This window comes from Tupaia chinensis, unplaced genomic scaffold, assembly GCF_000334495.1.
Source record: "Tupaia chinensis unplaced genomic scaffold, TupChi_1.0 Scaffold000075_1, whole genome shotgun sequence".
Classification (NCBI taxonomy): Eukaryota; Metazoa; Chordata; class Mammalia; order Scandentia; family Tupaiidae; genus Tupaia; species Tupaia belangeri.
The window spans coordinates 1,139,584-1,160,208 of record NW_006159535.1 but is presented as its reverse complement, the minus strand read 5'-3'; the positions used below and the strand labels follow the sequence as shown (position 1 = coordinate 1,160,208).

The following is a 20,625-nucleotide window of genomic DNA, read 5'->3' as shown; positions in this document are numbered from 1 at the left end:
GGAGAAAAATTGTTAAAAAAAAAAAAAAAAAAAAAAAAAACAAGGACCAGCAGGTGGCGTGGTGGTTAAGGGCACTGGTTTGAGTCCCAGACCAGGTGGCTTGCTTTCTCAATCTCTCTCTCACTTTGTCCCTCTCTGGTCAAATTAAAAATAAATAATAAATTAATTAATTAAATAATTCTTTTTAAAAATTAAAAAAAGAAAACACAGGTGGCTAGACAGTGGTGCAATGGTAAAATGCAATGTTCTACAAGGCTGATGTGCATGGGAGAGTTCAAATTCATGTCCGGAGACCACCCTTAGTACACCAGGCACACACATCCTGTGATCCAGGACTGCTCGAGGCTTGGGGCTGGATTATGATGTCTAGACCCTATTGCAGTGCTCTCCTCTCTTCCTCTTTGTCTCTCTCACTCATGGAAGAGATAAACAAATCTTTAAAGAAAAAAGAGAGTAAAAACAAGACTTATGGTTAACACTTTTTCCTATACTCCATGAGGTTTCCACTCTACTTGGGTACTTCTAGATGAGAAAGACTTTGAGGCAAAGATTTAGACTACAGATACATAAAAAGAAATGACGGTGAATTTACTGAGTCCCTGTGTTGGGAGAAGCACTGTGCTAAGCTCTTTGCATGCATCGTGGCTCATCTTCAGCACAGTTGCAATGCGGGTATTATCATCCACATTACACAAATGAGGAAACTGAGACTTAAAAAAGGTAACACTCTGGTAGGTGATTTCTCAGTTTTCCTATCTCTTTCTCTGCAATGGGTGCATACATCTTAAGCAAAATTAAAAGAAAAAAAAAGAGTATGGTTAAAATGTCAGTACTTTCCAAAATAATCTATAGTTGCATTAAAGTTGGTATTGACATTCCAACAATGTTTTTTTGTGCAAATATTAGGACAGGAACATTAGAACATATTTTTTTGGTTTTTTTCTACACAAAAATGCATTATGATTTCCTGATAACCAATTAGAAATATACAACCTAAAATTCACATAGAATTCAAATAATTAAAGATCCTAAACAGCTAAAACTATTTTATAAGAAAAAGAACAAAGTAGAAGGTCTCACAATTCCTGATTTGAAATCATACTACAAGGCTACAATAGTGAAAACAGAGTGATTCTTACATAAAGCCAGATGTACATATAGGCAACGAAACTAAAAGCCCAGAAAAAACCCTTATATTCAAATCGTTTTCAGCCTCGCAACTAAGACCATTCACTATAGAAAGGATGGTCTCTTCAAAAATAATGTTGAGGGACCAGCACTTAGCTTAATGGCTATGTCGCTTGACTCCCAAGTAGTCGACCGCGGTTCGCGTCCCAGACGCAGTGGCTTGAAACTCACACCGGGTGCATGTGCGTGCGTGCCCGGGATCCCGAGAGGAGAATGGAGAAGGGATTGCGGCGTGACCATCCCCCCTGGGGGTGATTTCTCGCTTTCTGTCTCTCTGTTTCTCTCTGTCTGGCGAGCACAGCGCCCTGGAGCAAAAACCTCCCCACAAAAATATATAAATAAATAAATAATGTTGAGGGGAAAAAAAAAAAAGGTAACATCTTGCCATCAAGATGGCATAACAGTTATGTCACTGAACTCCCACATAGTCAACCAGGGTTTGAGTTCTGGGCCCAGTGGCTTAAAATTCACACCGGGCATATTTGTGTACATGCCCAAAAGCCCCAGAGGAGAATGGAGAAGAAAGGATCGCAGTGTGGCCATTCCCCCAGGGGTTGATTTCTTGCATTCTGTCTCGCTCTGTCTCTCTGGTGAGCACACATGCCCTATGGCCAAAATCTCTCTCAAAATAAAAAGATAACATCTCTTACCCAAGTTTAAAGAACTGCTAAGTGGCAGAGCCAATATTAGATATGAAATTCACTGATTTATTGCAGCCAAAACTGTACAGAAAAACAAGAGCACAGGGACCAGCAGTTAGCATAATGGCTGTGTCGCTGAAATTCCACGTAGTCGACAACGGTTCGAGTCGCGGACAAAATCCCAGGAGGACAATGGAGGAGAAGGGATTGTGGATGGCCATCCCCCCAGGGGGTGATTTCTCGCTTTCTGTCTCTCTCTCTCTCTCTGTCTTTCTGGCAAGCGCACGTGCCCTATAGCAAAAACCCCCTCCCAAAAAAAAGAAGAAAAAAAGAAAAAAGAAAAGAAAAACACAAACACTGATTTCTTTTTCAGTTAAATGAAAATTTGACTCTAGGGGTCAGCAGGTGGCACGGTGGTTAAGGTACTTGACTCCCACATGGCCGTAGGGGTCAGCAGGTGGCATGGTGGTTAAGGTACTTGACTCCCACATGGCCAAACACGATTCAAGGTCCATAACTGGTTGCTCGCTTTCTCATTTTTCTTCTCTCTCTCTGGTGAGTCCATGTGACCTATAGCAATTTTTTTTTCCAGAGGTTTTTTTGCTATAGGGCACGTGCGCTCACCAGAAAGACAAAGAGAGACACAGAGACAGAAAGCGAGAAATCGTCCCCCTGGGGTATGGCCACACCGCAATCCCTTTTCCTTCCTTCTCCTCTCAGGATTTTGGGCATGCACACACACGTGCCCAGCATGAGTCTAAGCCACCAGGACCAGGATTTGAACCGCAATCGACTACATGGGAGTCCAGCAACATAGTCATTATGTTGCTGGTCCCCCCTATAGCAAATTTTTAAAAAATAGTAATGTAGGGCCAGCAGATGGCATGGCAGCAGTTACGTCGCTGGATTCCCACATGGCCAACCACGGCTCCAGTCCCATACCTGGTGGCTTGAAAATCATGCCAGGTGTGTGCACATGTATGCCCAAGTTCCCAGGAGAATAAAGAAGGCATTGCAATGTAGCAATCCCCACCAGGGGGTGATTTCTCACTTCCCCTCTCATTCTCTGTATCTCTCTTCAGCCAGTGCACATGATCTTAAGGCAAAAAGCTCTCTCTCCAAATAAATAAATAAATAAATAAATTTAATTAAATTTATAATTCTTTAAAAAAAAAAAAAATCCAATGTTCAACTTTGTATGCATATCCAAATCACCCCCCACGGGGGATGGTCACGCCACAATCCCTTCTTCTCCACTCTCCTCTCGAGATCCTGGGCATGCACGCACACGCACCCGGCGTGAATCTAAGCCACTGGGTTTGGCACTCGAACCGCGGTCAACAATGGGAGTCCAGCGACATAGCCATTACACCAACTCCTGGTCCTACCTACTGAATTTTTAAAATTCTTACTTCAAGTAAGAATTTACCTCTCAAGAATATAAATGTTTCTGGGGCCAGCAGGTGGCATGGTGGTTAAGGGTGCTGGACTCCCACGTTCCCAACCGCAGTTTGAGTCTCGGACATGGCACCTGACTTTCTCAATTTCTCTCTCTCTCTACTTTTCTGGTCAAATTTTAAAAATACACGAATAAAGTTAAACAAAACAATTTCTTTTAAAAAAGAATTTAAATGTTTCTTACTTTATAAAAATTACATAATGTTTCTTTTTAAAAGACACATGTAGGTTTTCCAGTAATGATTGATTTCTATCTCACCCAAAGTCAAGAAGCTAATCATTCAAAATACATCTTTTTTTTTTTTTTGGAGAGATTTTCACTATAGGGTGCGTGCGGTCGCCAGACAGACAGAGACATAGAGACAGAAAGCAAGAAATCTCACCCCCCAGGGGGGATGGTCATGCCGGAATCCCTTCTCCTCCATTCTCCTCTCGGGATCTTGGGCACGCACACACACGCGCTTGGCATGAGTTTTTTAAACCACCGGGTCCGGGACGCGAACCGTGGTCGACTATGTGGGAGTCCAGCGACATAGCCATTACGCTAACTGCTGGTTCCCTCAAAATACATTTTTTTAATCAAAAGGAAAACAACCTTTTTGGAACCTTTATCATAAATAATGATTTTTTTAAAAAACCTATGGCTTTGGCCTTGCTTCAGTGGCTCAGTCAGCAGTGTACTGAACTGCAGAGTTGGAAGCCATGTGGCCAACCCTGGCTTAAGATCTCTGTCCTGGTCCACCTGAAACACGGCCGGCATCCACACACACAAGATGCTGAGAAGGTAGAAGGCTGGGAAACAGGATCGTGGCGTGATGAGCCTCTATCAAGGATGCTTTTCTCTCTGTGTCTCTCTCTCACAGAAATGGACAGACTATCATAAATAAAACAAACTTTTAAAAAATCAATGGCTTTTAAGTAACATCCTAAAAATGTTACATATATAATTCTATCTATAATCTTAACATTACTTTAATATAGTTTCATAAATATTTTCTAAGATCTGCCATAGTCTTACTTCTTTTATCCTAGCTAATTCAACTCCAAGATTTGCTTTATGAACACAAGTGGGAAGTCTAGTGGCTAACGAATTTTCAAAATACATACAACACAAACATCGCCGATCTCCACAAAAAGCACTAAAAAACCAGATAGCATTTATGTAGGTGCACACGTGATTCATGTGACTAAAGGCCATTTCCCCTAATATTGCTACTATTCTACTCTATTAGGGCAAAATAATGGAGTACAATTAAAAGAGGCTATGCAAAAAGATACAAAATAAGTGCAATGTCAAGAGGCTATGCAAAAAGATACAAAATAAGTGCAAAAAATGTCAAACATCCTCTTGAGTTTTTACTCAAATAAAATAAATATCCTCAGAGGAAGAAACCAGAGATACCAAATTCCAGGTATCCCTAAAGACCCAAGACAGCAATAAAGACATTTAAGCATACAGAAGGTTCCTACAGTTGGAAAAATAGAGATATTTTTTAAAACACCATTAGACAAAAAGCAATGATTTGAGCACAGCTGTGATCAAGTTTTCCACAGTCTCTATGAGTATGACCCCACCTAATTTTAATTACCTTGCAGTGAAATGTGGAGATCATCAATACCCAAGGAACCCTGTTCATCTTCAGCGGGAAGCTCAGGACTGGATGCCATTCTTTGCCGCAGTGGAGATTATTCCATGTCCATCTCAGTTAAAGTGAACTGAAAGTGAAAGGGGTAAACATTTTCATTAGCAGCTTGGTCCCTCTGCATTTCTAGCAAACATGCATTGTCAGAAAACAGCAGCAACCAAAAACTGCTCGGAAAGACATATGTCTTTCTAACCAGCGTTTCCTTAGTTCGTGAAGAACAAAGTAACTACGCCTTCTTTTTGAATCATAATCAAGATTTTTGCCCTGTGACCTATTCATGCTCCTTGGAGCTGCTGGCGGAACTCCAAAAGAACAGCACTGTGGGTTCTACACTGGGGTGAAAAAGAAAGCGGAGCAATCTGGTGCTGTAACTGGAAGAGGAAGTCCAGTCGACACAAAGGGACATCTGAGGCATCTGTAGATCCCTAACTGCTAACCTTCAACCTGCAAGGATGTTCCTTACAACTTTTAACTGTTCTTTTTCTGATCCATAAATGTTGCCACTTACTGGAAACAATGAGAGCTGAGCCTGCATAGCCTCACAGCGAACTGAAACAAAATACATCAAAAGAATATTTTGATGAGTTGTTTATTTTATTGGATTGCTTTTTCCAAGTTCTTAGTTTTCTATCTATACCTTTCTTCCCCTAAACCTACCTTGACTCTTAAAGAATTCTTCCAGTAAGTGTAAATCTTAATCGACAACTCTATAAAAGTATTGCTTTGTGCATGTGTGCACACACACACCTCTATCATTTCTGGGAGCTGAGAATATAAACATTGATTTCTCCAATACAGGTGATCAAATAACAAAATAAATCTACCCAAACATAAAAACATAAAATGTACTAGTGGCTGGATAGAGGGATAGTTACATGTATAGTTTTGTGACCAAGCAAGTATTATAAAACATTAATGTTAGAATGTATTAAATATATAGATTTTCTTTATAAAAGGTTGTTTTAGAGAATTTTTTGCTTTTTTTTAAATTTATTAGTATTCAGTTTGACCAGAGAGAGTGTGAAAGCAAGGCACCAGGTCCAGGACTCAAACTACAGTCAACCAAGTGGCAGTCCAGGGTTCCAACCACCATGCCACCTGCCAGGCCCCATAAAAAGTTTTTATGGAATTATTCTATTTAAATTATTATTATTATTTCACTTAACCAGAAAGAGTTAAAAAAAAAAAAAAAAACTGAGAAAGCGAGCTGCCAGTTCCAGGACTTAAATTACAGATGGCCAAGTGGGAATCCAGTGCCGTAACCATCATGCTACCTGCCAGCCCCCATGAAAAAAATGTTTAATTCTGCTGTACATAGAAAATTCTCATAATAAAATATTGGAGAAAACTAAAACATAAATAAATCTAAGGGAAATAGGTAGACCAACAATTGATCATATTAATTATCAAGTAGTCCACTTTTTAAAATGCAAAAAAAAAATCAGTTAACAATATATGCCAGAGCAGACTCCAATCTTCAACCATCTTCCCCACTGTTTATCACTGAGACCCCTTTTATTATCTCTCCCATGGATCACTGTTGTTAAATATTTTACCTACCACATAACCTTTGTTAGTTAATAATTCATTTCTTATCCTTTGAATTAAGATGAATAAGAACCAACAGAAATAAGCGTTGCTACTCCGAATTGATACAATTTTAAGATTCTGACAGACAGGGAAGGCTGTTTAGTTCAAGTGAGTCTGCACCGCCTGATGACTGATACAGATACAGATGTTCTCAGCTCCACGATCTACTGAGGACCTTCTCCACCCCTTCCCTCACCCTGAGGCTCCTGAGCACCAGGAGACCACGCACACCTTCATTCTGACAGGAGAAAAACTGAACTGCAGAATATGCTTCCTAAGGACACTCACTACTCCACATCAGAACCATTTTTATTTATTTATTTTTTTTTTTGGAGAGGTTTTCGCTATAGGGCACGTGCGCTCACCAGAAAGACAGAGAAGAGACAGAGAGACAGAAAGCGAGAAATCACACCCCAGGGGGGATGGTCACGCCGCAATCCCTTCTCCTCCATTCTCCTCTCGGGATCTTGGGCACGCACGCACATGCGCCCAGCGTGAGTTTTAAGCCACCGGGTCTGGGACGCAAACCGTGGTAGACTACGTGGGAGTCCAGCAACATAGCCATTACGCTAACTGCTGGTTCCCCACATCAGAACCACTTTTTAAAAATCAGGAGTACAACAATAGGAGCAAGCACTTACATGTTTATCACTTATATGAGCACTGTCCTAAGCACTTTACATATGAAAAGACTTAAAAAATTCATGGGGGGGGGTAGATGGCGTGGTGGTTAAGGAGCTGGACTCCTACATGGTAGACTACGGTTTGAGTCCTGGACCTGGCGGCTTGTTTTCTTGCTTTCCCTCTCTCTCTCTTTCTCTCTCTCTGTCTCTGGTCAAAATTAAAAATAAATAATAAATAAGTCTTTAAAAAAAAGTTCATGGAAAAATGCAATTGAAGGGCTGGCCTGTAGCCTAGTTGTTAACGGAGTCAGATTCCCTATGGCTGACCACAGTTCAAGTTCTGGCCCTGATAGCTTGGGAAATATGGCAGATGCATACGCATGTGTGCCCAGGATCCTGACAGGTTGAAGAAGTGGAGGAGAGGGGATCTGTAGTGTGACCACACCCCATTTGGGGTAGGATGCTGGCTTCCCCTCCCTCTATCTCTGCCTCTCAATTTCTTTGATGAAAAAAATGCAGTTAAAGTACAAGTCCATTTTAGCACAAGAATATTTAAAATCCATGCATAAATTTTCCATGGACTTTTCAAAGACACCCTCATACATAACTTCATTTCATCTTTATAACAACTGCATGAGTTATATACAGTAATTATCACCCATGTTTTAAAAGACAAAACTGAGATACATAAATGTGGCACACAGTTGCCTAAGATACACAGCTACCAAATAACGGGGCCAAGATTGGAGTTCAGGTGGCACTGGCATCAAAGCCCATGCTCTGAACCAATAAGTGATGGTACTTCTAGAGCTAGCTACAAGTTTACCAATGTCACTGATCCTGGCCTTCATTCCTTTACTCAACAAGCACTTACATGTGCTTACACTCTGTTCTCAAGGAATTCAATCTTCTGGGGAAAATAAACATTAAGTCTATGAAGGAAAGTCCCCTCAGACATATGTGAAGAAGGTGCAGGGGAAGGGAGGGAGAAGGCATGCCCCATCACTTGACGCTAGAGATGGATCCAACGGTCAGGAGCTGCAACGAAATGAGTTCTTATGTCCTCCAAAATTTGTGTGATGGTATTAAGAGGTAGGGCCTCTGGGATTAGTGCTCTTATAAAAAGGTTGAAGACAGAACCCTCACCTCTTCCACTGTGTGAGGGTAGAACAATAAGACAGCTTTGGGGAAGTGGCTGTCAACAGATACCAAAAGTGCAGGTGCTGTGATCTTAGATGTCCAAACCTCCGTAACTCTGATAAATAAACGTCTGTTATTTGTAAGCCACCCCATTTACGGTATTTTGTTATAGCAGCCCGAATGGTCAGACCACATGTGACTCCAAATAGTCCCATTATCACGAGCTGTGGGGACACGTTTAAGAGAGAGAGTCTGAGGTGTGGGGACATGCGCTGAGCAAACACCACCTGCTCTTTTGGGGTTTGGCAGAACCTTGTAACTTGTCTTTCCCTGACCTTGGCTGCAGACAGAGCAAGGGTGGAAATTACTAGGGGCGGTCCAACAGACACATCTGATGGACTTCAAGAAACATCTTGACCCCAATTAGTAAAGTCCAATCCCTGCCCTGCATCTGAAAGATTCTTTAGACTTCTCTGGGTGTGGTGGTGCACTCCTTATGGAGAAGTTCTTTAGCTCCTTCCCCACACCTAACAGCTAGTTCTCTGCATTAGAAAGGAAGATGAGATTTACTCTAGATGGGATTACCACCAAGGGATACACCTTGCCCTGGGTATGACTAATCCCTTATAGATTTGTTAACTGCTTCTCATTGTCTGTAACCTGGCAACTAATCCATGAAGTGTCATGAAACATACATGTGTAATGTCTCCTTGTACTATAAATAAAGATGTCCAGTTCATCTGGGCGGCACAAGTTGCTTGGGCTACCTAGGCTCAGGCTGCCTGTGTCCGTTTCCACTCTATCCCTTTGTCTCGTTCTTTCCAATTCCCTGGTCCTGGCAAGATGGAGGGCTTTCTCTTTCTCATCCTCTTTCTCTTCCTCAGCAGCAGCCCTCTGATCATGATTCAGCCAGACCCAAGCCCTGGGGCGGACGCCGACAACGAGCATAAATGGTGACACCTTGACTGGGGTAAGAATGTCCTGAAGAGCCACTCACTGCTATACAACAGCAGTCAAATAAGGGATCCAACATAGGGGGAAGAATTTAGATACACCTTATATTAAAAATAAAAACAATATTGAAAAACAAGGTGATAAACAGAGAATCAATAAATATTCCTGTCCTAGACCACCATGTAGAATTCACTACACTGAACGAGACTGCTATGTGGAATTCACTGTATTGGACAATAAAGTTAAAGAAAAAAAAAATCAGTATAAGATGGCAAAAAAAAAAAACCCTAGATTTTAAAATAACTAGATGTCTAAGAGGGTCCTGTATGATTAGCAAACAAGTGAATAAAATACAAAAATTTGGGGGCCACAGTGATTAAGGCAGCTGGATCCTACATAGCTATAACTGTGTGGTTCCAGTTCTGAACCCATTAGCTTGAAAAACGTGCCAAGCATGCGTGTCTGTGTACGTGTGTGTGTGTGTGTGTGTGTGTGTGTACCCAAAATCCCAAGAGGAGAATGGAGGAAACAGGACTGTGGTGTGGCCATCCTCCCTGGGATGGAGGGGTGGTTCTCACTTTCTCTCTCTCTTACTCTCTGTCTCTCTCTGGAGAACATACATGCCCTAAGTAAAAATTTTTATTATTTTTTTATTTAAAAATACTAAAAATTAAGCTAAAAAACTATATATAGTAATTTTGTATTTCCTGGAGAATTTCTTAGACCTCCTAAAAATGACCATCAAAAGTAAAACAAAACTTTGAAGACTGAATCAATTGGAAGTGTTAGATTATTGTTCAAATATAATCTTAGTACAATTATTCATCAAAACAAGCTCCAGAGGTCATGAGAATGTGACTGAAGACTATTTCTGATAACATCCCCAACACAATTGTTTTTGGTGGAAAATGATGAGAAAAGTTGACATCTCCCACGGAGAGGAATTTGTCAGATGTTGCCCATGGAAAACTGGAAAAGAGTAGAGAAGAAAAGCTTGAGAGGTTTCTCAGGATTAGAGTTGAAAAGTTAGAAAGACTATGAAAAGGTAAGGCGGAAAGAGAAGGGAGGGTTTGGTCAGGCACTAGAATTAAATGGGATTTTTTGTTGCTGTTGTTTCTTTCTTTCTTTCTTTCTTCTATATGAAAATGAGCACTAGAGACAGGGAGAGAGAAAAACAGGGCCTGCCTACAGTCTGGTGGTTGAGAAGGTGGGATCCCACATGGCCAACCATGTGGTTTGAGTCTCGATTCCTGTGACTTGAAAAGCACATGCAGTTGGGACCAGCAGTTGGCATAATAGCTATGTCACTGGACTCCCATGGAGCCGACCGCAGGTCAAGTCCCAGACCCAGTGGCTTAAATTCACACCGGGCATGTGTGCGTGCGTGCCCAAGATCCCAAGAGGAAAATGGAGAAGGGATTGCAGTGTGGCCAGCGCCCCTGGGGGGTGATTTCTTCCTTTCTGTCTCTCTGTATCTCTCTGCCTTTCCAGCAAGTGCACATGCCCTATAGCAAAAACCTCTCCGAAAAATATTAAAGAGGAAAAGCACACAGGGTCCATATGTATGTGTGCCCAAGATCCCATCAGGAAAGAGAAATGGAGAAGAGACTGCAGCATGAGCCATGCCCCATTCAGAGGTGCTTTTTCTCTATGTCTCTGTCTCTCTCTGGCAAGTGCATGTACCCTCTGGAAATAGAAAAGAAAACTAGAGAAAGGAAGAGACAAACAGAAAGGCAGGCAGCCCCAACAGGGTCTTTCATGCCATGATCCACCACCAGCCTCATTCAGCCCAGATCATGGACACACACACACCCAAATTTTTACGGAGGTCATCACACGTGAAACCAGAACCTTCCCATGAGGATCAGTCTTACAGAAGACTGTGATACTGCTCTGCCACTGTTAGGCCCCAATGAGACTATTGATAAAAGTGAGTCAGGGCCAGCACATAGTATGTAGATTAAGATGCTGGATTCCCACATGGCCAACTGTAGTTCAAGTCTCTAACCTGGTGGCTTGAAACTCATGCCAGGTGTAAGTACGTGCAAGCCCAAAATTCTGAGAGGAGAATGGAGGAGAAGGAACTGCAGCATGGCCATCCTCCCTGGAGGAAATCTCCCACTTTCCCTCTCTCTGTCTGTCTCTTTCTCTCTGGCAAGCACACACACCCTGTGGCAAAAACCTAAAAAAAAAAAAAAGAAAGAAAAGAAAGGAAAAGAAAAAGTGAGTAACATCAAAAAAAAAAAAAAGAAAGGAAAAGAAAAAGTGAGTAACATTTTCAAGAACATAACCAAAGGCTGGGTAAATAATTAATGAAGCAGCATTAAAGCTTCTGAGATCAAATAGAATTATGTGGAATTGTGTTTTTAAAATTCATGTAAATTAATACACACGCTTTGTAGACAGCATACACTATTTTGAAACAACTGTGGTTTGCTTATGCAAGATGTTTTAATATGCCTGTGTTATCTCTAAAACCTCAGAACACTGGTGAATTTCTCTTTAAAAAAAATCTTGGCATTTTCTTTGGATTATTATGATTAGAATATTATCAATTTTAAAAAGGAAATTTGAGTAGAGATCTCAAATCAATGGGATTAGGAGCGATCCTTATTTTCTTCTTTGGGCTTATCTGCATTTTTAAATTTCAAATGATGGAGGCAAACTTCTCTTAAATAACAGAAACGTTTTGCTTTTATTTTCTAATGAAATGACAACAAAATGCGAATGAGGTATTACTTAGTTCAAGGTCAGTTCTTCAATCCATATGCTATTAAAACCGTACATCCATATCTTCACAGTAAAGAGGAAAATACTCTCGGGCAAAAAATAAAATATTAGAAAAATTCCCTGAGCTTTTCAGAACATATTCCCAAAGACCTTTCTTCTTAGCTCAGTGGGTCTTTCATTTTCTTATTATTAGTTTGCCAATAAGCCTTACCAGTGTAACACTAGAAAAGTCACTGTCCACAGTGAGAAAGAGGCATCGACCCCGTCTTGAAAGGTCGGCCAGAAGTTGTACCACAGCACCATGCGGAAGTGCGTTCATGTACCCCTCTCACAGAGCGAGGGAGTTAAATGCCAGCAGTCTCCCTCAGGTGCCTCCTTCTCCTGTGTGTGTTTCTCCTGTTCTTCAGCTCCGTGGTGGTGTTTATGGTGCATGCAGGAATTCTGCTGGATCTCCCCTTGGTTAGTTAAGTTATAGAGCTATTCTTCCTAACTGATGGTTATTGACGTTGACCTGCTGATAAGCTCACAGACAAAAGTTGGTGACACACTGTGCAGTGTCTTTCTCTTGTTCTCATTAGCTTTTCCTTATGTTATTTATCCTGTAGTCATCATTTGAGCAGCAGCAACTGGTGCAAATTCCTAGGCCAGGTGATTTTTTTAGGTCCACCTACCATCTCCTTTTAGGCTTCCTATCCTTTTTCTTTGTTTTTTTGGAGAGGTTTTTGCTATAGGGCGCGTGCGCTCACCAGAAAGACAGAGAGAGACAGAGAGACAGAAAGCGAGAAATCAGCCCCCAGGGGGGATGACCACACCACAATCCCTTCTCCTCCATTCTCCTCTCGGGATCTTGGGCATGCACGCACACGCGTCCGGCATGAGTTTAAGCCACCGGGTCTGGGACTCAAATCGTGGTTGACTACATGGGAGTCCAGCGACATAGCCATTACGCTAACTGCTGGTCCCCCTTTTTCTTTTTTTTAAAAAAGATTTATTTATTTTAATTTTATCTACTATCATTAGTCTTCCATTTTGACCAGAGAGAAACAGACAGACAGAAAGGGAGACTGAGAAAGCAAGTCACGAGGTTCAGGACTTGAACTATGGTCAGCCATAGTTCAAGAGTCTCACCCCCTTAAGAATCATTTATTTATGTAATTTTATGTCTTGTTATTATTTTAAAATTTGACCAGAGAGAGAGAAAGAGAAAGTGAGAAAGCAAGCTGCCAGGTCCAAGATGCGAATCACAGTCAGCTCTGTGGGCGAATCACAGTCAGCTCTGTGGAAGTCCAGCACCTTAACCACCATGTCCCAAGGTTTCTTTTATTTTTTAATTATTTTCTTTAACTTTATTTATTTATTTACTTATTCATGTATTTATTTTAATTTGACCAGAGAGGGATAGAGAGAGAGAGAGAGAGAAAGTGAGAAAGCAATCCACGAGGTCTGGCACTTGAACCACGGTCAGCCATGTGAGAGTCCATTGCCCTTAACCACCACTCCACCTGCTGGCCCCAAGGTTTCTTATTCTTATAATCACCACTACATGTCGCCAGAACAGTCAATCCTGTCTATCTACCATACTTTTGGGGACAACATGTAATGGAATTCAGGTTGTGATGCCACTGACCTTGCGCTCAGACCACAAAACAGTGTCACTTGTCAGCCAATTGCCACTAAGGCCCCCCCCACACCATGATTACAGCATCCTGAGGAAACTTCACTTCACATGTGCTTGCCAGAGAGAGACAGAAAGAAAGGAAAATGAGAAATCACCCCACAGGGAGGATGGCTACACTGCAATTCTTTAGGGAGAATGGCTACACTGCAATTCCTTCTCCACTTTCCCCTTGGGATCTTGGGCATGCATGCACATGTTCCTGGCATGATTTTCAAGCAATCAGGTAAGAGACTCAAAGCGCAGAGTCAGCCATGTGGGATTCAGCACCTTAACCTCCATGCCACCTGCTGGTTCAAGGTTTTCTTATAGCGCAGTTGCTGGAATTCCGTGAAAAACACACGAAACTAAAAACTACAATTAGCTGTTAATTGTCTAATGGGTAGAGAATTCCAGTTGAAACCGCAAGACAAAAAGAGTTCTGAAGATAGATGGTAATGATAGTTACACCAAAATGTCCATGTATTTAATACTTCTGAACTGCACATTTTTAAATGCTCAAGATGGTAAACTTTGTTATGTATATTTTACCACAATTTTTTTAAAAGCGCAGAGAGAAAATTTTTCAACCTATAAACTGTATCCATCCAAAGTATGAAGCAAATGTTAGGGTAGAAAAAAGTCACTTCCTAACTGGCAAAGCTCCAAAAAAAAGTATGTGCTATGACTTGTGATAGGGCGGGTTACTCCAACAAAGGAAGAAAGCAAAACAAGAGGGGTCAGACTAAACGCCACACTCCGTGAGGCTGACCCACATGGAAGGTTCCACAACCACGTCGGGAAACCTGAGTAGCTAAGCGCTCTTGTGTGCCCATGATCCAGGCCGGCTGCAGCTGCAAGTCGATCACAGAATCAAGACCTTGTTGGGAACAGTCTCTCTCTCTCTCTTGCTCATAAAAGTAAATAAACTTAAAAAAAAAAAAAAAGTAAAACAAAAAAGAGAAAAGGAAGTAGTCAAAATAGAAAGTTAAACTAAAAATGAGGAAAACAGGGACTGGGTATCAGAGCACAGGAGCGATAAAGAGAAGTTCCCAGGACACAGTCAGACGGCCGAATTACAAAGGAGAAAGGAGGCCCGTGGTGGGAGCTGGGGGAGAATGCAGTGGACCGGAGGGATGTGAGGACTGGAAGAGGAAGACGTGAATGGAGAGAACAAACGCATGCACAGGTGGCTGTCTCCGCTAACGTTAAAGGACTTTAGGAATTAAGTCAGAGGGTTGGAGGTTGTGGCTAGAGGGTATTTGAATCAGTGATTGTGAAGATGGAGTAGCTCCTCGTAAGACAAAGTTCCAACCTGAGGTCTCAAGAGACTTTTGGGAAATGTATTCCTCCATGCACTCTATGAAGAATCTATGGTTCACCATTTCTCCAGGTGGAAGTGCTGAGAAGTTTGAAGAGGAGAATGAAGGGAGTTCTCAGCAGATGACCTCATTTTCTCAGGAAAATAAGAAGTGAGGTCATCTCTAGGCAGCAGAGGGAGCCAGGGTAGGGTGGGGTCCTTGAGAAATGAATGGTGCTTAGAACAGGCCACAGGCGAGAACGGGAGCGAAGCCATACGAGGAGTGAAGGCCCACCAAGGACAGCACAACAACAACACCGGTTGTGAGTGAACCCCAACACCACTCTGGGCCCAAGGTTTTGTCCATGTGCGGGTGCTCGGCAAGGACATCCTCACATCTGCCTGATGTTCAAGCAAGAACAGCAACTGTGGGTGACTTAATGAATTTCCATCAACTAACAAATGCTCTCCAATCACACTCATGCACAGAGAAACATGTGGTAGAACACTGACCGCACAAAAAATGGAAATAATCTAATCCTATCAGCAGAAAAATGAATAAACTGCAGTTAATTCATGTAAGGGAAAATTATTCCACAGACAAGATAAACCATGGACATACTGTATATCAAAATGGGGGGGGGGGCAGGGGGCCCACAACCACAGCACAGCAATTAAGGGAGCCGGATCCCACACGGGCAACCTTGGTGCAAATCCTAGACTTGGAGGCAAGAAAAACACACAGGTACGTGTATATGGCCAAAATCCTGATGGGACAGAGAAATGAAGAAAAAGGATTGTGGTATGACCACACCCCATCGTGGGAAGCGAAAAAGGATTGTGGCATGACCACACCCCATCGTGGGAAGCTTTCTCTTTCTTCTCTTTCTCTCCCCCGACCCTCGCAAGTGCACATATCCTATAGCAAATCACAAAGCAAACAAAACTATAGGGGATGAAAAGGATAAAAATACAGATTAACTGTGAAGCTCTTTATGTGAATTTTAAGTATGCACATAACATGTACAGTCAATGAACAGAACTAGGCAGAGGAAGGACGCCCACCAACTTCAGAGGGGCGAAGGTAAAGGAACGGAGGAAGGAATTCAGTTGCATAATGAACTTAGTTAACATGTAGGTAAGGGGTGCGGTATAATTTTTTGTTTAATGTTTTATTATTTAACCTTCGGTTTAAAATAGAGTTGGGGCGGGACCAGCAGTTGGCGTAATGGCTATGTACCTGGGCTCCCCTGACTGCAGTTTAAGTCCTGGACCCGGTGGCTTAAACTCTGTCTCTCTCTGTCTTTCTGGCAAGTGTACACGTCCTATAACAAAAACCTCTCAAAAAAAAAAATAAATAAAATAAAATTAGGGGCAACCCTCTGGTGGTTCCGGGAGCTGGATCTCATATGGCTAACCTCATTGTTTGAATCCCAGCCCCAGCAGCTTGAAAAACATACCGGGTAGATACATGTGTGCACCCTTAATCCTGGCAGGACGAAGAGACCAAAGAGAAGGGATTGAGATGTGGCCACGCCCTCCCTGGGAGGGTGCCTTCTCCCTCCTCTCTGCTCCTCTAACTCTGGTGAACACACAGGCCCTAAGGCAAAATAACAACAAAATTACAACCAAACTAATCATTATTAATACTAATATTTTCTTTTCTTTCTTTTTTTTTTTGGAGAGGTTTTGCTATAGGGAGCGTGCGCTCGCCAGACAGAGAGAGAGAGACAGAGACAGAAAGCAAGAAATCACCCCCCGGAAGGGAATGGCCATACCGCAATCCCTTCTCCTCCATTCTCCTCTCAGGATCTTGGGCACACACGCACATGCGCTCGGCTTGAGTCTAAGCCACCAGGTTTGGTACTCGAACCGCAGTCGACTACATGGGAGTCCAGTGACATAGCCATTATGCTAACTGCTGGTCCCAATACTAATATTTCCTAATGATAACAGAATTCTATTTAAGTTCACCGAGGTGATACGGAGGAAGGAGCACTGGACACAGAGTCAGAAAAATGGCTTCAGTTCCGGCTCCGCCACTAACCACACGACCTTGGGCAATCATCAGCCTCTCCGAGGTCCTGTTTCTTCATCTGTGAAATGAGGATAATGATTTTGTCTGGGCCAATTCGTAGACTTTCAGATTCCTGCCAGAGAATATAACCCAAAGGTCTCTGCTGTGCATTTTAAAACACTGGATTACAAGAAATCATATTCATGGAGGAATGCCCAAAACACTTTGCCTTTTCATTCCTGGATGTTGTCTTTGGACCCCAGCCAGCCGTCAGGGAGCGGAGAACCTGCACTGCACTGTTCCATCCCCTCCGAGCTGCTCCTCAAAGAATGTACTGTGGTGTGATCCCAAAGCCCCCACAGTGCAGGGTATCATAGGAAACCGGAGACACCTACCATTGTGCTCTGTAGAGCACAGGAGTTCGGGAGGGCACTGTCTGTCCATAAGCCACACAGTGTTCTTCTATGAGAACATGCTGTGGAAAATTCTCTCAGTTCTCAGAACCAAGAAAAACCAAGATCCAGAGTACTGATTCTTGAAATCTAATGACTGTGTTATTTTTTTAAACAAGGTTTCCCTCTCTTATTGGCTGCTGAAACCCATCTCTAATAACTGCAAATGACTTTAGAGTAGGTTACTTCAACACTGGCTTTATCCAGCCGCCCTTATTTTTCCTTTACTCCAGTGTCTTGTCTATATTTTAATTTGTTGACTGTTATGTTTCTTTGTAAATTACTCCAAACTTTTTTTCTGGAAGAAAGTGAAGGAAAAAAAAAAAAACAAAACAAAACTCAATTTCTGTAACAACCAGAGGAAATAATGTATATGTATTAGAATGCTGAAATCTAGAGAGATACAAATATAAACTGTTATTCACTGATGGGAAAGAAAAATTTCGTAGTGGAGGATGGAAATGTATGTGCTTTGAATAAACAAGGTTTTTGCTATAGGATGCACGCAACTTGACCACAGAGAAATAGCGAGAAAATGAGAAATCACCCCCGAGGGGGGTGGCCACACCCATTCCTTCTCTGTTCTCCACTCCAGATTTTGGGCATGTCCACACATGTGCCTGGCATAACTTTCAAGTCACCAGGCCCAGGATTCAAACCACAGTTAGCCATGTGGTAATCCAACACCTTTACCAACACACCACCTGCTACCCTGATTTTTGTTTTGTTTTGTTTTGTTTTTATTTTCCAGAGGGAGTGTGCAGTTGCTGAAGACAGAGAAAGAGAGAGAGAGAGATAAAAGCAGTCCTCCATGAGGAATGGTCACAATCCCCTCTCCATTTTTCCCTCCTTTCAGGACTTTGGGCATGCACGCACATGCAACCTGGTGTGTTTATCAACTGCTGGGTCTGGATTCAAACCACACAGTCGGCCATATGGAATTCAGCTGCCTTAACCATCATACCACCACCTAGACCTAGAGTATTTTTTCGTATTTCTCAATGCTGAGCCACTTCAGGACATTTCGATTCCAACTCTGAGCTTCAGGAAGGGGCTACTTTGTAGACAACATGCTAATGCATCCCCCAAAAGCATATGAATGATGTTGGGACCTACTCTATCACTTCTGCCAGGTTCTGCTTGTTCCTGTCCCATCACTCATACTAAGTCCCTGTCACCTGTAGCCTCAGTCCCATGGAGACTTTGAATCAACAGAGAGTCTAGCCTGGAAGCAATGGGTTAACAATGCTACCGCCTGGTGTGGAACAGTGCGGGGGACAGCAAAGAGGCAAAGAAGGGCACAATAATTAACTTATTATTATTGGAAAAAATACACTCCTAAGAATTCTTTATGCTCAAAAATATGTGTTTTAAGTTTTATTTTTAATTGACAATTTTATATACTGGAGCCAGCAGATGGCGTAGTGATTACATTGTTGGAATCACACGGGGTACGTGTGCATGAGTGCCCAAGATCCTGGGGTGAGAATGGAGAAGATTGCAGTGTGGCCATCCCCTGGAAGGGTGGTTTCTCACTTTCCCTCTTGCTGTCTCTGTTTCTCTCCCCAGTGAGCACACGCACTCTAAGTGAAAACCCTCTAAAATAAAAATAACTATAGGCATTTATGGGATACAAAATGATGTTTTGCTATACACATACATTGTAAAATGATCAAAGCAGACTAATTAATGAGTCCATCACCTCAAATAATTATCTTTTCTCCCTCTCTCTCTCTCTCTCTCTCTCTTTCTTTGGAGAGGTTTTTGCTATAGGGTATGTGCGTTCACCAGAAAGACAGACAGAAAGTGAGAAATCACCTCCCACGGGGGATGGCCATGCCACACCCCTTCTCCTCCATTCTTCTCTTGGGATCTTGGGCACGCATGCACACGTGCCCAGCATGAGTTTAAGTCACCGGGTCCAGGACTCGAACTGCAGTCAACTATATGGGAGTCCAGAGACATAGCCATTACATTGACTACCCAATTTCTTGGGTGAAAGCATTTAAAATTCACTCGTCACTGTTTTGAAATACACATCAGGACCAGCCCCATGACCTAGTGGCTAAGGAAGTCAGATCCCACAGGGTTGACCAAGTTCTGAATTCCAATCCCAGTAACCTGAAACACACCAGGCACATGTGGATGCATGTCCCCAAATCTCCAAAGGTAGGCGAAATGGAGAAGGGATCATTCCCCATGGAGGCCACTTTCTCCTCTCCTGCTTTCGATCTCTCTCGAGTGAGTACATGTGCCCTCTGGCTCACAAGCAAAAAAAAGGAAAGAAGGAAGGGAGGAAAATATTTTTATTAACTCCAGTTACTATTTGGTATAAGAGATCACCAGCACCATTTTCTCCTGTCTAACTGAAAACTTTGTACCCTCAGACCAACGACTCTCTTCCTCATGCACTCTCCAGCTACGGAAACCATCATTCTACTCTGTACCTCTAAGAGTTCAACTTTTTTGGATTCCACATGTGAGATGTTGTATTTGTCTTTCTGTGCCTGGTTTATTTCGTGAAACATAACATCCTCTAGGTTCACCTGGGTTGTTGAGAATGACAAAATTCCCTGCTCTTTCAAGGCTGAATAGTATTCCCTTATGTATATATGCCACATTTAATACATCTATTCATCCACTGATGGGCGTTTTGGTTGTTTCTATAGCTGCGCTACTGTAAATAATGCTGCAGTAGGCATGGGAGTACAGCTATCTCTTCAACATACTGATCTCAACTGCTTTGGCATATATCCAGAAAATGGAGTGGGAATCCTGGATCATATAATTCCATTTGCAACTTTTTGAAGAGTCTCCACATTAACAATTGGGCTATATGTAATAGCACCAACAGCACGTACAGGCTCCCTTTCCTCTCAATCCTTGCCAACACTGTGTTTTTATCTATTTCTTTCCCAGTTCCCACGTAGGCCAAATTGAATATCCCATCAAATGCCAGCACACTAAAATGAAAAAAAGACCACCTTAAACATTAAATACATCTTTAAAAATCTTTTTAAAAACATCTTACATTATACAAATTATTTAAACTTTCTAGATTTTACTATCTATAAGCAAACGAGTGATCAGGTCAGCCTATCATTATTGGTTTTAGGTAAATTGGCCTCTTCCCCAAAGAAGTTGGAGAACAGATCACTTATCTCTGGTCCCCACTCCAAGAATATCCTTGGTCCTGCCCCTCGACCAAGTTGGCGAAGGCCCTAATCCTATT

At 42.2% G+C, this 20,625-nt stretch overlaps 1 protein-coding gene across 1 annotated transcript in view; it reads right to left on the bottom strand.

Moving 5' to 3' along the window:
* The window catches only part of SYNE2 (spectrin repeat containing nuclear envelope protein 2), a 339,863-nt gene extending 334,839 nt beyond the window's left edge, over nt 1-5,024 (bottom strand). Inside the window, exon 1 of the mRNA XM_006142397.3 lies at nt 4,877-5,024. Within this exon, the coding sequence (XP_006142459.1) occupies nt 4,877-4,955 (79 nt within the window). The 5' untranslated portion in view covers nt 4,956-5,024. The remainder of the gene's footprint in view (nt 1-4,876) is intronic.
* Nucleotides 5,025-20,625: the final 15,601 nt, after the last annotated feature.